This window comes from Tubulanus polymorphus, chromosome 9 (genome assembly GCF_964204645.1).
Source record: "Tubulanus polymorphus chromosome 9, tnTubPoly1.2, whole genome shotgun sequence".
Classification (NCBI taxonomy): domain Eukaryota; kingdom Metazoa; phylum Nemertea; class Palaeonemertea; order Tubulaniformes; family Tubulanidae; genus Tubulanus; species Tubulanus polymorphus.
This window is the reverse complement of record NC_134033.1, coordinates 5,439,741-5,457,810: the sequence shown is the minus strand read 5'-3', so window position 1 is coordinate 5,457,810 and position 18,070 is coordinate 5,439,741. Positions and strand designations below refer to the sequence as shown.

Sequence of the window (18,070 nt, the reverse complement as noted above, 5' to 3'; positions counted from 1 at the left end):
TAGATATTTTAATAGTCTTTAACTTCCGTAGTTCTTGGAGGGCGAGCCGAAATCGACGAGGTAGATATTCAAAAAGGTTCCTGTTGAGTTGATCGCATATAGCCTGTAGATTCATGAATATAAAGTTATAGTCCAAACTGTTCGGAGATGATTTGCGATATTCCAATTGGGTGACAAAGTCTAAAACATGTTTATCTTGATGAGGAAGAGAAAAATTCAAACCGTAGCCGAGAAGTTGACACTGAGTAGAAGATAACGTGGTTGAAGACAAATTTACTATGTTTTCGGTGTTGCTAAATCTAGTCCAAGGGCTGGAATCAATGAGTTTATTCAGTTGGTTGGTAAGATCCACGGACTTTCTGTGCTGATGATATTTTCCAGAGCCTTGAACAATAGTGGAGAGCGATTTCCAGAGGAATAGGTCCGGTACGTGTGACTTCAAATAATTTTGAGATTGACGGAATTTATAGAACTGATAGTTACAGTCTTCCTTAGCACGATCTATAGCGAATTTGAGTTGCTTGTTAGCTTCGGGTGGAAACGCAGAGCTGGAGTCGTATTTCCAAATCCAAGAAAGTGATCGCGGAACCACTTTTTCGGCATAACACTCCTGAAGGAACTTGACTTTACTTTTAGCAGTCCTGGATTTGATATAGCATTTCTCATAATTTCGGAAGCTAGCGACGAGGTACGGGAACGTGAAGAAGAAGAATTTTAATACGATATTTCGATCCGTGGGTAGCATGATCACGATAGGTAAAACACAATATCCGTGTTGACGCGATGAGGAGAGAATCCCACAATGATAATAAAAAGTCCGAAAATGAAACTTCGAGATAGTAGTTTGCTTCCCTTTAATCTATTTTAGCGTGTAACTGTTTCTACGTTAATTTTCCTTTAGTTTGTATCATCTCTGATTACTTGAATTAGTCTCTTTGTCCCTGGATTGTATATATATCTCATAATTTCTGTAGTATCTCATTATTCCTGAAGATGACTATTAGGATATAGTCGAAACGTTGAATAAACTACTATCTCGAAGTTTCATTTTCGGACTTTTTATTATCATTGTGGGATTCTCTCCTAATCGGATTATATTTTTTTCGTTTTTCCGTCCGAACACGCGTAGATATTCAGTACGGTTTGATCTTCTAATTCCGACACGCGAAAAAGAATGCATAATGGTATCTTTGAGCCTGAGAATATTCAACTGTTTTAAAATGTGCGCCAAATAAAATGATAGGAATTAGAAATGAGCCTAATAACTCTTTTTTGCAAAACAATTGATGGCTGTAGTTTATTTCGTCCCAAACTAAGTTACAATACTGGAGGTAGGAACGATAAGCGATGAATAAAGATTACGAATTTGACTATTTATTATACTAATGTTTCGAGAAACTTTATCTCGGCAGATTTTATTTTTATATTTTTATCAGGTTAGATTTCTGTCAATTAGAACCAAAAAAATGTGTGACATTGACTTGTTCAATCTTTTGGTTGATAATTGATACGCTCAAGTTACGTTTCAAGAGTGTACTAAACACCATAAAATGACTGCTTTACATTTAATGACAATTTGTTTGTTTGAAACCAGATACATAATTTTGATAATTCAATCTTTACAGTAAGTACTAATCTGTCTAAATCGTTGTCACTAAAAAGCATTTGTGTCGTCAGCAGACAATATAAGTTTTAACACATTAGACAATTCAATACAGTCATTCACATATAAAAATGCAAGGAACCTAAAATTTAGCCTTGGGATACTCCAGTTTTAACGGTAGATAATGAAGATTTATAATTTTGAATATGAACGAATCGTTTTCTATTCTTCATATAGTTTTCAAAACAGTTGTTCGAGTCGCCTCTTATTCCAATAAAATCATAGTTTCTAAATTTGATCAACGGTGTCAAAGGCTTTTGATAAATCCGGGAATACTCCCAAGGTCGATTTGTTTTTCTTCTAAGTTTTGTGAAATTTCATCACTTATCAAGGTTAAAGCCATGGCAGTTGAATGATTCATTCGAAAGCCAAACTGGTTTGGTTGAACAATATGAAACTTGTTGCAATACTCCGTATTATCAAAAATATCAAACGTATCACATCAAACGCTCTTTTGACTTTGAATAAACGATTATCCCTCCCATTTCTATTGGTAGATTCAATTTGGTGTTCCTACAACCACCACCACCACCACCACCGGCGGTCGAATATATAGCATTTTTGTTTAAATCGATTTCGGTTCCGGTTCATCCGAACAATCAACCTGAACCGGCAAGTGGCTGATTTGGGCATTACCACCAGGTTCAAATCCCAGGCCACATATGCTGAATCAAATCAGTTTGTCATTTGAATATCGCAAACGATGTCAACTAGTTGATACGTCCTACAATTTATCGGTCATCATATCAAGTCGATAAATTCGTTATCAGTAATATTAAGTGCAGGTTTGACCCCTGCGAATCAAATTGTTATTTTCATAAGGTTATGAATATTGATGTAGTGGTACCAGTTGTCATGTCAGGTTCGAATCCCCGACAATGAGTTTTCTATAATTTCGAAATGATTTCCTTCATTTCGAATGCGAAAGGTTCCAATTTCGCTGCTTAGCAGTTATATCTTTTCGATCAATTTTCAATTTTTATGTCTGGATTTCGATATGGCGACGAAGTCGGGGCCGAGTATAAAAAGAATATGTCATGTAATATACCACGCTGAAAATATTTAATTTAATTTTTGCACCTGTTTATCCCCCACGCAAAACGGGCTCTTTGAGCCCGATATGACGGGAGCAGCCATCTTAAACTTGCTTTCATCGGAACATCTATCAATCACTAGCTATCCATTTAGCTACGTACAATCACTTTCAATTGAGCTTAGACTGGTCTTTAGTTGTGAGATTGGTTATGGAATCAAAATGAGTTTAGACCTTTTCTTTTGGTTGGCTATGGAACCAAAATAAATTGAGCTGTTAGATTGACTATAGAACCAAACTGAACAGAGATTGTTCCTAACTTGATGGATTGGCTATGAAACTAGTAGACTAATCTTAAGTTCTGATATTGGCCATTGCACCAAATCGAGCTGAATGTGATTTTCTGCTGTTAGATCGGCTATAGAACCCAATTAAACATTAAGACTGATCTTAAGTCGTTAGCTTGGCTGTACAACAATAATGAGCTTAGACTGGTCTTTAATCAAGACGTTGGTCGTGCAACTGGGCTCTGATTTCAATTAACCTTGAGACCGGTTTCTGCGGTAATTTTTCGCAGAAAGAACCACGAGTGCTGCGTTGCAAACCAGGCCCAGTCATGAACAGTTTCGATGCGTATCTTCATCATTTTTGGGATGTAGTTTACCTTCGTACAATATCTAGATGTTCCTATTGATTAAACGATTGCGCAAATGTCTAATCAGAGTGAGGTACAGCGTTGCATAATAAAATGAACCAATGGACCCATTGACCAATGGACCAATTGTCAAGCTAGTAATAGACAATGGAAGTAATATAAGCTGCTTCGGTTTATTGTTTTAAATGATGTTTACTGTTTGTTGTGTGAAAGTTTTACGCGACTTTTAAATCTGTCCGATTCGCAATAAATCGAAAATAAAATTAAAAAATCTCTTTATTCATCTTTGCGTTGTTGATATTTTCCGGTCGAATCGGTGGCCATTGAACGAAAAAGAAGGCACAGCTTTCTCACTGTAGCGCCCACCCCCTCCCCCGTAGACCTCTTAATGTACCATCGAACAATCTTGATTATCCATGGCATCATTTTCAACTATATTGTCGACAATAATCAATTTAATCCACTTACTAACTCCGCTTAGAATTTAAAGCCGGGCATAGGTCGGCCTTGCGACGCGATGCGATCGTCGCAAGTGGGGGCATAAGTCGGTTGCACGCGATTATCGGCGACTGTGTGCGACTAGTTGCGATCGTCGCAGTGAATCGCGTCGCAATGAGTCGCAAGCCGTCGCAAGGCCGACCTACGCCCGCCTTAAGAAGTATAAAGCTTGTCAACGTAGCTCGTAAATGTCAATGTGCCTTGTAAGCCTTATTATAGGCTGGCTTGTTTCTATGCGAGAGATGCCACTTATCGCGCAATGTCCCAACCGCATGATTTAAAATGCATGAAGATTCGTTAGATAGAACACAAGAGTCGTGAAATTTGATAATTTACAAAATAAACGCCAATATGGGGTCCCGCACCGCTACTGTGGCAATCGAGGACATATTTGATGACATATTTGACAACGTATCCATTTGGGAGCCTAAAATCCAGTTCAAAGTTCATTGAAAATGAACTAATTTTCACTACGTATAACTGTGTATTTTTAGCGCCACCTGGTTTGTGCCGATATACCATTCACAAATGAAATAAGTTATTTTTCAATATCGATGCCGCAGAGCACCTCACGCAGTACCCCTTACGTAATATGGCGCAGTGTTCAGTAAACCTCACCTTAATCGCGCAGGGCCAACTCGGGAAAAACGAAACCTTTTTCCGTCGGACTCCCTACCCGGACTTCGATACATCCGACCAATTTCCCGGCCCCAGTTTGTGGCCGAGGTTGTTATCAATTTGAAAAAAAAAAGTTTTTCAAACGCATCTCACGGCGTCAAAACATATTAGGCACATACAATACAGAAGCGAACAGGGAAATAAGTCAACATCTATTTCGTCAGTGCGCGGGTATGCGCGCGTGTAACATAAATCACGTTGTCACGGAATTGTCGACTTTATCTGATTTTGTACACACACGGCGCCTATCCGTGCACAGGAAGGTGGTAGCAGATAGGACCGGATACGCGTCAGGTGTCCGCGCACTCTTACATATAAAGCCGGCGTACCGAATGTCCCCGTTCACACGCTTAATCAATACGTACGCGACGGACTTTCACCATCGGCAACAATACGTGAGTTTGTTTTATAGTTTGCGGGCGAAAAGATGAAATAATAACTTTCGATGTTATTTCGATAGAAAACCGGCTACATACGGAATAAAAGTGTTCGAATCGAGAGTTTATTCGAAAATTGATTATAAAAGATGTTTCGATCTCACCCTAGAGATTACCGTCAGTGTTTCACGAAAAGGTTAAAGCTTAACAAGGTTAAGTTTGAATTCTTGTCCTCATTGAAAACATGAAGTAACCACTGGCAATTACACCAGAGATTTAAGTAAAATTTTCCGTGAAACTGGGCCTAGGGCTCGGTTTCATAAAAAATAGGTTAAACTAACATTCTTAGTGTAATTGCCAGTGATTACTTCGTGTTTTCAACGGGGACAACATTTCAAACTTAATCGTTTTAGGCTTAAGATTCTTTATGAAACTGGGCCCAGGTGTGTCTTTTCGATTAATTTTTGATAGAATAAATTCTCGATTTTAAAACCTTTAATATCTATGAATAGTGGGCTTTTATCTTGTAATCTGTTCTCTGCGAGTGCGGGTATTCTACTAACCTTCGATGTACCCGATTTAAAAAAGGGCTAGTATTGCTCGAAATATGGTCGCCAATATCGTTAATAAGAACCGGCGGATAAATATCATAATAGCAACCTAATATTTTGTTTTTGCTTAAAATAGGAATTGACCCTGTTATTTATTTGGTTGGTACATTTCGTTAGATTTTTTGTTTTTTTTATTCACTGTCCCTTACAAACCCACCACACCTGCCGGGAGCGAAACTGGGGTTAGATTTTGAAATCGAAGTACAGATATAGTTGTGTGATCGGCGGTCGAAATTACAGACTTTTTTGTTTATATCGAAGTACATCCAATTGTTACTATGTCAACTATCCACCGGTCAACTCTAACCAACTACTGTGTAACTGCAGCATCTGCTGGATCCAGTTTGACAGTTTTGAGATGAGATTTTACTTAACGTTATCTAATTGAATTTTTTTTTTAGATATTTTTTTCTAAAAGTTAACCACGATCCAGGATCAAATTCCAAAGTTGCGATTTAAGATTTTATTCGGCGTTAACTCGTCGAAAATGAACTAATTTCTACTCAGAGTTAACTCAGATTTAAGTTATTTGAAATGACCTAATTTTGACACAGGTTTAACTTTCACCAACAAACTGCAGAACTGGATCTTGAAATCTTTTCAAGATCTTTCAAAATCTTTTTCATTTCGTTTCATTCGAGGATTTTTTTGAAGACGAAAAATTTATTTCGATATCAAAATATCGAATCCGCAATAAAAATCCGAATGGTATAAAATATCGAAAAATTTTACTGAAGTAAAGTTTTCGCGTGAAGATCTTTTCCAAGTAAAAAAGAAAACCACCAAATCGAAAAGTGTATCAGCGTTGATATAAATTAAAGATTAAATGTTTTCAAAATGCAAGAATCGATTGAGTATTTATTGGAAAGTTATAATAAGATTAACGTTTCCATGTGAAGAACATTCCAAAAAATGTATTCCATTTCATAACGCATTTTAGCATCGACACGATATACAGAAATCTCCTCGGAAAAATCGTTAGGAACAAAACAAAAGTTTTTAGTTTTTATGCGAAAATGTTTTCAAAGATTCAAACTTGATTGGACGAGGATTCAAACTTAAACGTTTTTTCAGCTTAAACCTGTTGTGTAAAATTGAACCCTGAGCAGTGCCTCAAACAGATTAACCCCTACGAAAACTGTACATAAGTATTCGAATTTCCGAAATACAAACTCCCATCGCAATATTAACAAATTTTCAAAAATATTTTCCTGAAAAATTATGATAATTCAACGATGTGAACCCGGCGCTTTCTTCATAAATAAATTACTCTCTACTCTTCATACCGTTATTATTTCATCTTCAGGGCGATGAAGTTTCTTGGACTGATATTGCTGCTGGTAGCGACCAGCCACGCTGAAGAATGGATCAACAAAATCGAACCCAGATACACGAACCAAGCGTTCGACGCCCGAGACACAGCCAGTAAGATACATCTGCATAGATTTTCGAATTATAATTCCGTGGTGAAAGCCCAGCTATTTTTTCATATCGTCTTTTATATTTGGTAGAAGTATCTTGCTAATTAGAATGAAGAAGTTTCAAGTTTCTAGGCGCTAGATTATAATATCTCTAATGGGGTACCCGCAAAACCAGCTATCCCACCAGATGGCGTGATGCGCAGTTCGTTGTGAACATCAGTTCATTAACATTGAACTGGATTTTTAGACCTCTGAATCCATATACAATCACGGCACTCACCAAAATGTACAACACTTTCATTCTTCTTATCGGGTTTGCATATAGTCTTCATAAATAATTGATTCATTTAAGAGAAAGGTTCATTTAGATTTTATCGAAATGTAGAAGAAATCGAACGCAAACCTGGCGGATCCTCGCTTGCCATAAGTGGAATCTCGATTGCAACATTATCACTGCGGGTTACCCCGTTATATGCACCATTACTACATTCGAAAATTGGTTGGTTTGAATGTAAACTCCAAGAGTTAAAAAATACTAAGTTTTAACTGAATATTTCGTTCCGGAGTCGCCAAATCTTAACCTACCACTTTACTAAATGCCGGCTATCGAGGACTACGTCAATACGGTACGTACGAAGGACTTTCGATAATCGAAGTCCGCGCTTCCGCTTCCGGTTTTGCTTTAACGCGAGAAAATGATAATTCGTCCGACATCTGATAAAAAGGCTTGGGGCTTTATACCGCGCGTTTATGCTATCAATAAAAAATGGCGAACGGGCTTCGTGATACGACCGGAAATCGTAATATCGTTTTGCCTTCGCTTTTAACGCTATTCATTCTTTCATAAGCACGCCCCGGTTAATGTTGCTTAGCTTGCTAGCGAAAATTCAAAAAAAAGAAATATACGAAAAAAGAAACAAGAACGCAAAGGTTACATTTGTGTTGGCATACATGACCTGTGAATATTGATTGCTTTCCTAATTGACTACTAATTGCAGAAAAGGAGACTCAGAAACGAACATTGAATCCACATGATATTGCCAGTAAGTAGATACACGATCGATTATAGACAATGTGTCTATGTAATTTTGTGAAAAGGTTTTTTTCCAATTTCCTTCACATATCGAATTCAATATTCGAGTTGATCTACGATCGCCGAGTAGGTTTCGAATACCGACTAAGCCTCCGCTAGTATAGAGGCTCGAATTCCGATTCCGATTCGATAGCAAAGTAGAAAGAAAAATCAAAATACTTATTTTAAAGTACATGATTTAGGCACACGCCTACAAATAGAAACAATTTCGATACGTAAAAGAATATGGGTATGTATGCCAAAAGTGATATACATTAGCACGGGATTCAGTTCCACAGTTGCAGTTGTAAGTAAGAGTTTTATCGCAAATTGAAATCAGTTCATTTTCAAAACGTATAACCACACAACTGTGGAATAGGGTCCAGAACTTTAGACTTTATTGGATTCATTGGCTGCGAATGTCGTCGCTTTAAGCCTAGAAATCGCGTGTAACCTATGTTGAATCAAGACAAGGATTTGATTACAATTAATTTACATGTGATGTTAAAAAATGTTAACTCTGTAGCCTCATTCTGAACCTTACGTACATGAATTGAGCCTTACATGAATGTAGCAGAAGCATTTCAGAAAGTGTAGCCCGCATTGTGAGGATCTTAATTGTAATTGTTATATTTAAGCCCAACTCATACGGAAAGCAGTAATTATCTTAGTGAAAAACCTTTTCGCTGTGTTTCGTTTTGCCTTGTGCGTTGAACGTTTTATCGGTTGCGGGTAAAAACATTTACTCGGAATGTTTTGCGAACAACGTATTATCTTGGGTTGATAGTTTAAGTATCCGAATAACCATGGAAACGATGACAATAAAAACCTCATTTTCCAATGAATAAGAACGGTTTACTGACACGAACGTTTTCGGGATTGTATCCCCTTCATCAGGTGAAATACAAGTGAAACAGATCATCAAACGACATATGTATTTATATACAACATAAGTTAAATAGAATTACGAAGTGTTAAATTCTAAGCTAATAACAAACCAAGTGAATGAATAAAACCCCACAGTAGATTTGTAGAAAGAGTCTCAAGGAAAAAACAATAAACGAACAAAAATTACAGAATTGTATTTTTGTTCCTCTGAAGATGAGGTTTATAGTTTATTTCTTGAAACTGTTACGAAATAAACTGTTTCTACAAATCTACTGTGGGGTTTTATTCGTTAACTATACTGAAATTTATAACAGTTCACAACAGTCATACAAACTAAGCGTTTATAACACTTCCATAACATTTATGTTGTTTTTAAATCTGTAGTTTTTTTCATTTGATTCGCTTGTATTTCACCTAATGAGGGGATATGAACCCGAAAACATTCGTGTTTATTAAACGGTTCGTACTCATTAGAAAATTAGGTTTTTATTGTTATCGCCTTGATGGTTATTAGAACGTATTATCTGTTTTGCCGAAACGAACGTTTTGCCGCGTGGGTTGGGTTCATCATTAGATATACCAATCGTCGTTTGTTTTCGTTTGACAGGTGTTATGGAAAACTTGTTCAAATCGGAAGGTGTCGGCCAGGCCGGCGTGGCCGGGGCGAATCTCGGTTCGTCGAGTCAACAAGCGATCACCGCCGAATTGATCGGCGAGCTGATCGATCTGGGCGCTAAAGGCGTCGAAATCGCAGGTAATCTGGCCGGCAAGGTTCTGACTGGTGGGATGGCCGGTGGCGGCGCTGGTGGTCCTCTCGGAGCGCTGACCGGTCCCGGTGCCGGTGGAGCAGGTGGCGCCCTCGGCGGTGTACTAGGCGGACAGGGCGGCGATGCTCTAGGCGGTATTCTTGGTTCGATGGGCAACGGAGGATCGGGCGCAATCAACCCCGAGAAACTTACCGGCGACATATTCTCCCAGATGGGAAACTTCGGCAAACGAAAAAGGGCGGTAGTCAATCCGCACGATTTAGAAAGTAAGCATAATTCATCATTCTGTAGCGAAGTAGATATTTCACCGAGTTAACAATCAGGGAACTCGGTAGCGTTGAGACTGCTGTAAATATTTCACCGAGTTGACAATCAGAAAACTCGGTAGCGTCGAGACTGCTGTAAATATTTCACCGAGTTGACAATCAGGGAACTCGGTAGCGTCGAGACTGCTGTAAATATTTCACTGAGTTGAGAAACAGGGAACTCGGTAGCGTTGAGACTGCTGTAAATATTTCACCGAGTTGACAATCAGGGAACTCGGTAGCGTCGAGACTGCTGTAAATATTTCACCGAGTTGACAATCAGGGAACTCGGTAACGTTGAGACTGCTGTAAATATTTCACTGAGTTGAGAAACAGGGAACTCGGTAGCGTTGAGACTGCTGTAAATATTTCACTGAGTTGAGAAACAGGGAACTCGGTAGCGTTGAGACTGCTGTAAATATTTCACCGAGTTGACAATCAGGGAACTCGGTAGCGTTGAGACTGCTGTAAATATTTCACAACAAGTTGACAATCAGGGAACTCGGTAGCGTTGAGACTGCTGTAAATATTTCACCGAGTTGACAATCAGGGAACTCGGTAACGTTGAGACTGCTGTAAATATTTCACTAAGTTGAGAAACAGGGAACTCGGTAGCGTTGAGACTGCTGTAAATATTTCACCGAGTTGACAATCAGGGAACTCGGTAGCGTCGAGACTGCTGTAAATATTTCACCGAGTTGACAATCAGGGAACTCGGTAGCGTTGAGACTGCTGTAAATATTTCACCGAGTTGACAATCAGGGACCTCGGTAGCGTTGAGACTGCTGTAAATATTTCACCGAGTTGACAATCAGGGAACTTGGTAGCGTTAAGACTGCTGTAAATATTTCACAACAAGTTGACAATCAGGGAACTCGGTAGCGTTGAGACTGCTGTAAATATTTCACCGAGTTCAGAATCAGGGAACTCGGTAGCGTTGAGACTGCTGTAAATATTTCACTGAGTTGACAATCAGGGAACTCGGTAGCGTTGAGACTACTGTAAATATTTCACCGAGTTCAGAATCAGGAAACTCGGTAGCGTTGAGACTACTGTAAAAATTTTACCGAGTTCAGAATCAGGGAACTCGGTAGCAACAGTAGTTTGCTATAATCTGTCCAAATGTCACGTACATTATTCCCTCTAAAATCCTTTCAATATTGCAGGTGTTTTGGCGGCCATTTTCTCTTCGGAAGGCGTCGGTCAAGGCGGCATCGGAGGCACGAACCTCGGATCATCGACTCAACAGACGATCACCGCTGAACTCGTATCCGACTTGGTCGACCTGGTAGCGAAAGGCGTCATAAGTGCGGCCGAATTGGCTAAGAAGCTAACAGGAGGCGGGGCTATGACTGGAGGATTAACCGATGGCAGCTCTACAGGAGGCAAGGTCACGGGCGGTCAGATTGACAATCTCATCAACGGTCTAGGAAATGGTGGTGATATCGATAACTTGATAGATGGTCTTGGAAACGGCGGATCAACTGGTGGAGATAACGGTGGATTCGGTGGAGATAACGGTGGATTCGGTGGAGATAATGGTGGATTGGGTGGAGATAACGGTGGATTCGGTGGTGATAATGGTGGAAATAACGGTGGATTTGGTGGAGATAATGGTGGATTCGGTGGAGATAACGGTGGATTCGGTGGAAATAACGGTGGATTCGGTGGTGATAATGGCGGAAATAACGGTGGATTTGGTGGAGATAATGGTGGATTCGGTGGAGATAACGGTGGATTCGGTGGAAATAACGGTGGATTCGGTGGTGATAATGGCGGAAATAACGGTGGATTTGGTGGAGATAATGGTGGATTCGGTGGAGATAACGGTGGATTCGGAGGTCCTGATGGTGGATTCGGTGGAGATAACGGTGGATTCGGGGGTCCTGATGGTGGATTCGGTGGTGATAACGGTGGATTCGGAGGTGATAACGGTGGATTCGGAGGTCCTGATGGTGGATTTGGTGGAGATAACGGTGGATTCGGAGGTCCTGATGGTGGATTCGGAGGATCGAAACCGAGCTCATTTTCCACTGGCGCCGCCGGTGGTAAATCATTACTAGATAAATTCTTAGCGATCGCTGCCGAAGCCGCCAAGAACAGTCTGAAAAATCTGAAACGACGTGACTTGTCAAAAGTTGATCCTAACAATTTAGATAGTGAGTTTCCATTGAATATATATGAATAGAGCTGACCTTTATTGATAAAAGTTCATATTTTCTTACTTAATTTTCAGGCGTCCTGAAACATATTTTTGGGTCTGAGGGGGTCGGTCAAGGTGGAGTTGGCGGCATCAATTTGGGATCATCCACGCAACAGAAGATCACCGCCGAACTGGTCGGCGAGCTCGTCGATTTAGCGGCTAAAGGCGTCGAAGGCGCCGCAGATATCTTGAAGACGTTGATTTCGAAAGGCGTCATCGGCGGAGGTGATAAGGACACAGTCGGCAAGCTGCTAGGCGGCGCTGCCGGCGCGATCGGTGAGGGCGGCGCCGGCGGTATAGGCGACATTCTGGGCGGTTTAACCGGTCAAACTGGTCAAGAAGGAAACGCCGGCGACGCTACGACCGATATCATAGATCTAGTAGGGTAGTTGAATGAAATTGTTGAACCAGCGTTTCAACTGGTCATTTGTGAATTAGAATATAGCGATTCCTGTTTTGTTTAAACCCGCTTTCAAAATGTAATTTGCTTCAGTAGCGCCAGCTTTCCAGGAGTCGCTTCGCATAACAGCTTCCCTCGCTTAGACCCTGGGTTCAAAAATTCCAAAATTCCCTTAGCCTGGTCTTGACAGAAGAACCAACCCTGCCTATTATGATATCAATCAAATGGTTCAGAGGAGGTGTTTGCTAGTAATCTTTTTAATCAAATGCTTGGTTTTGTGCGCGGCGAACGCTTCGGAGTCGGGCACAGTTTCGAACTCTCCAAAAACGTGTCTCGGAGAAAGGTACGTAGCTACGACGTAAGTAACGAACTCTATCGATTTTTTTTTTAGTTTCTTTCTCCGGCCTCGCGCAGGCTGATTTCATGAATCAGGGTCCATCAGTAGCGCAGTGAAAGCTTAGATTCAAGACCACCAGTCTATAAGACCATCTTAGTTTTATAAGCGCTCTAACGTCTTGAAACTATTGTAGAAGTCCATCGCGCACGACGCGTGAAAACACGGAAACATGAGATAGAAACATGTTTCCGGAGCGTTTCCCTGCGTCGTGCGTAGGCTACATGAGAAACGAGAAACGTGGTTTCGTAAACGACGTTTTCGAGATGAAACATGTTTTATCCCGCGTTTACTGTGTTTCCCCGTGTCGTGGGCTTTCGTAGACCCATTCAGTAGCGCATACTTTCAACAGCTACTATGTCGTGTAGGTTTTTGATAAAAACACGAATGTTGTTTTTGGATGTTTCATTCTTTATTTAACAGGTCTCATCGAAGCTTTATGGTCAAAAGTTGAAGGAGGCGTCGGAACTGTCGGAATCACCGGTACAAACGTCGGGTCGGAGACCGGTCAGAAAATCGACGCCGAACTGTTGAAAGAGTTCGTAGATATTCTGGTCGAGGGCGCCGAGGCCGCCTTAAAAGCGGGAGCGTCGGGCGGAGGAGGCCCCATCCCGGGAGACTTCCAGGCCATACTCGGCATGCTAAACGCAGGCAAAATCGACGCGTCGACTATCGCTAAAGTCGTCGACAGTCATCATCACAAAGAAGCCGAGAAACCGAAACCGGCCGGCGAAAAGGAGAAGATCGATTCGGACGACGACCAGATGAAAGAGCTGATGGAAATACTGAACGCCGCCGACGGGAAAACGAAAAGAAGCGCAGGTAGCAACGAAATCGACGCCGGTTTGATTTTACAGAAAATCATGAACGTCATTACGAACGCGCAGAAAAACGGCAACGCCGACGTCGTGCCGCAGTTGATTAGCATCCTCACCACGCCCGATAAAAGCGGCAAAACGCTGCTGCAGAAGCTGCTCTCTCAGCTGGCTTCGGGCGAGGGCGCCGAGTTTATGAAGAAATTCGCGATGTCTATCGGCGGCCAGGGGGCGTCCGATCTGGTTAATCAGCTGGTTAAGGGCTTAAGCGGCGGATCAGGGGGTGGAGATTTGATTAGTTCTTTGCTGGGAGCGTTTACCGGGGGTAAAGGGGGTGAGGGTGCTAGTCAACTGATCAATAGTCTACTCGGGTCATTGACATCAGGTCGACGTAAGCGCGGTCTGGCGCTCAAGGAGAGACTTGCCGGCATTATCGCCGGCGCGAAGAGCTTCGCAGCCAAGTTCCAAAAAGTCGTCGACAAAAATGTCGGCAAATCGAAGGAAATCTTGAACGAGATCGGACAACAAATCGAAGACGCCATCGATGACATCGTCGACATCACTCCCGAATCGGTGAAAAACGGAGTCGAAAAGATCGACGAAGTCATTCAAGAAGTCGTGAGTAAGTTTCAAAACGGGTATAACATTTTCAAGTACAAAACTTTGACTCTGCACCCAACTCCACAGTTGAGTGGGTTTAATTTGACTCTGGACCTAGTTCCACAGTTGTGCGGGTTTTATTTGACTCTGAATCCAGTTCCACAATTGCGAAGATTTAATTTGACTATGGGTCCAGTTCAACAGTTGTATACGTATATAATCCATACGCAATTCAATACTCTTCTATAGACAGAGGTAAAGAGGCATTGGCGAAAATACAAGGAGAAATGGACAACGACGTCAGCGAGGTCGCCGGCTATAGCCTAGCTACAAAAACCAAGGATTTCTTCCAGCCGCATTTCAAAGCGATCCTAGACGTACGTATATCAAATACGCTGAATTCGTCATGAATTGCAATTCTAGTCGAGAAGGCGTTCGAAGTATCTGTGTAAATGATTATCTAAATCTGTGTGATGTAATGTACCTCCCAAACACGAGCACTATTCGATGGCAGATTTCTTACCCTCACTGATAATACTGATACTAATAAGTTTCTTACAGCGGTCGTTATGTATAAACTAGTCAATCATCTAGTGCCCGATAACTGTATGTATTTATTGTCTTTTGAAAACGAGAGACAGGTTAAGAATTCTACGCAATGCACAGGATCTGGCTATACCGTTTTTTGTCGCACAACCCATAGGAGATTCTCCATAAGTATATATGGGCCAAGTTTCACAAAAAGTCTTAATTCTTAAATCGATTTAATTTCTTCATTAATTCAGTTTATCTTATATCGATTTAGGCATTAATCCTTTTTGTGAAACTGGGCCCTGGTCCCAAAATCTGGAATAGCACCCCACATTAAATTCGTAATAGGTTGTCTGTTTCTTCCTTTAAATATCATTTCACGTCTCACCTCCTTTCCTGTATACAATTGATATATAATTCTATTCAAATATTACGTAAAATCATTAATCATATCCTAAACGTTCTGCACTTATTTTCAATAAAAATCCTCATCGCTGGTTTTCGTCAATGTATGGCTTTATAAGTTCGCCAATATACAGTTTTCCTTTATTTGTCATTGACATTGACAGGGACCCGGCTCGATAATATCTGGATTCTTCTGGTCCCTGGCAATCTCATTATTATCTTTGCTCATATCTGTAACTACATTTTTTACTATGTTCTTTATGAGATTGCAAACAAAAGTACAAAAAATACAGGGGTTAAGTGTCGATGATTTAGGACCAACCCAACGATTAGGCCAAGGAATACATTGTTTCTTGTTAGTCCTAAGGAAAAGTGACGAGGGCGGCAAGTTTTATCTTAACATCCCTTTGCGGCCTTATTCCAAATTCCATAAGTGGCGAGGGCGACTATCTTGTATTTTAAACGGGTAAATTTCGTCCGATTGTGGAACTAAGCACTGGCCTTGAATCTTGGCTGTGCAACCAGCCCCACTAGGACTTACTAATTTCAACGTTTCAACGCTTTGACTATATCCTGATAGTCATCTTCAGGAATAATGCAGTTAAGATGACTATTAGGATATAGTCGAAACGTTGGATAAACCACTACCTTCAGTTACATTATCGGAATGTTTTTTTTTTATCGTTATCATTGTGGTATTCTCTCTAAATCGCTTCAACACGGATATATTGTTTTATTAATCGTGAGGACTCACTGACGTGTAGCCCCCTTACCTCTAGAAGCGAAAGAAAGACTTACTTGACGACACAAAAACCTCTAGCAAGTATATCATTGCGCCGTCGAAGATCTCGAGTCACCGCTTATTTCCTTTTGTCTCTTCAGTCGCTGACGAGTCTCGGTAGCGCTGTTAGCGATCTAGGAAGCGACGCTTTGGACAAGGTGACAAAATACCTGGCCACACTGGAAGACAAGGCCACGGTGACTAAAGACGAACTGGTGGCTCTGGTGAAAGACAAAATCAACGATCTTAAAGACGTGAAAGATGCCGTCAAACAAATCATCAGTGAGTAGAAAAAATTAAATCGTGTACATAATTACAATATATAATGACAAAATATAATCTCCCCTGAGTCTAAAAAGTGAACCAAATGATGGGGGGGGGGGGCGAGAGATCATAGATCAATAGATCAACATTGAGACAATCTTGACGAGTAGTTTCGGACCCCTGATATAGATATATACGTACGTACACACACCGTGATACACCCAGACACCCAGGAAGAAACATCCTTCCGAACCTGACCGGATTCGGGTCGGCTGGTAACGACTCTTAACGAGTCGCGAGGTCAAGGGAATCGGGGAACAGCTTTAGCGTTAATGGGTTCGAATCCGGGTTAAGATGGCCCATGACCCCAACCATTAGAACTCTTAGAGTATATTGCATCATTATCATTGTCAATGCAGAATATAGAGTGTCTCTTCGTCTCCTTGATTAATTCTATTATCAATTGTTTCTCATTTTTATTTCTACAGCCTTAGAACTCTTAGAGTATATTGCATCATTATCATTGTCAATGCAGAATATAGAGTGTCTCTTCGTCTCCTTGATTAATTCTATTATCAATTGTTTCTCATTTTTATTTCTACAGCCGACAGTATTTCCAGTTTAGACGATCCCGCCCAATACTAAACCTGAATCTATCACGAATGAAAATGCACATGGATTTCACTAAATAAATAAACAAATTTTTGTTCGGAATAGATCGAGGTCAAGGGAATCGGGGAACAGCTTTAGCGTTAATGGGTTCGAATCCGGGTTAAGATGGCCCATGACCCCAACCATTAGAACTCTTAGAGTATATTGCATCATTATCATTGTCAATGCAGAATATAGAGTGTCTCTTCGTCTCCTTGATTAATTCTATTATCAATTGTTTCTCATTTTTATTTCTACAGCCGACAGTATTTCCAGTTTAGACGATCCCGCCCAATACTAAACCTGAATTTATCACGAATGAAAATGCACATGGATTTCACTAAATAAATAAACAAATTTTTGTTCGGAATAGATCAGCCTACGTCTTGTTTTATTTTCATTTTTGTGGGTTTTTTCCCGGGACTATCTATTAAGACAAGGGTGCTGAGGTGCTATGAAAGAGTCTCACGATTCCATCAGGTTCGAACCCTGCTATGGGAGGCCGGCGTGGCTTGTGCATGTCTCATGATGTAATCAGGTTTGAATTCCTGCTGACGGAGGATGTGTCTCCGGCAGAGGTTTGTACCACGTGAAATAGTCTCACGATGCCTTCAGGTTTAAGTCCTTGCTATCGGAGGCGTGGATTTGTACTGTGACTGAGTCTCACAATGTCACGAGGTTTTAAGAATCTCTGTCGAGGGAGGATGTGTCTACTAGGGCAGGGGTTTGTACTGTCACTGAGTCTGATGGTGTTATGAGGTTCAAATCCCTGCTGATGGAGGATGGGCGAGGTATGGGACAGTATGGACCTTAAGAGAAGATACAGCGACCGAAATTACACTACTACTACCTCGGATTCCAAAGCAATTTACGCAGCGGTTTCGCATCTGTAGTTGCCATTTGGTTACATCTTCTAGAAAGTGATATTCGAATTTCAAATTGAAACACGTTTTTGTCGAAATATTCATTCAGATTTCGTTTGTCAATAATAGGCCAAAGATTATATCGTTTCGAACTTCGTTTCGTTGATCGCTTTTGTCGTCGACATGAATAATAGT

At 40.8% G+C, this 18,070-nt stretch overlaps 2 protein-coding genes across 3 annotated transcripts; both read left to right on the top strand.

Moving 5' to 3' along the window:
- The first annotated feature begins 4,815 nt into the window (after window positions 1-4,815).
- On the top strand, window positions 4,816-17,389 carry LOC141910871 (uncharacterized). 2 transcript variants are annotated; one of them, XM_074801734.1, is made up of 7 exons: window positions 4,816-4,922; window positions 6,822-6,940; window positions 13,389-13,787; window positions 14,166-14,402; window positions 14,630-14,757; window positions 16,199-16,379; window positions 17,273-17,389. In XM_074801734.1, the coding sequence occupies exons 2-7, from the start codon at window positions 6,826-6,828 to the stop codon at window positions 17,311-17,313; spliced, it is 1,101 nt and encodes a 366-aa protein (XP_074657835.1). In that variant the 5' UTR covers window positions 4,816-4,922; window positions 6,822-6,825; the 3' UTR covers window positions 17,314-17,389. The 2 variants fall into 2 exon arrangements, with proteins under 2 accessions (XP_074657835.1, XP_074657834.1); XM_074801733.1 differs by lacking the exon at window positions 17,273-17,389 and adding an exon at window positions 16,966-17,081.
- Window positions 9,407-13,376, top strand: LOC141910870 (uncharacterized). Its single transcript, XM_074801732.1, has 3 exons — window positions 9,407-9,929; window positions 11,135-12,127; window positions 12,205-13,376. The coding sequence occupies exons 1-3, from the start codon at window positions 9,509-9,511 to the stop codon at window positions 12,558-12,560; spliced, it is 1,770 nt and encodes a 589-aa protein (XP_074657833.1). The 5' UTR covers window positions 9,407-9,508; the 3' UTR covers window positions 12,561-13,376.
- Window positions 17,390-18,070: the final 681 nt, after the last annotated feature.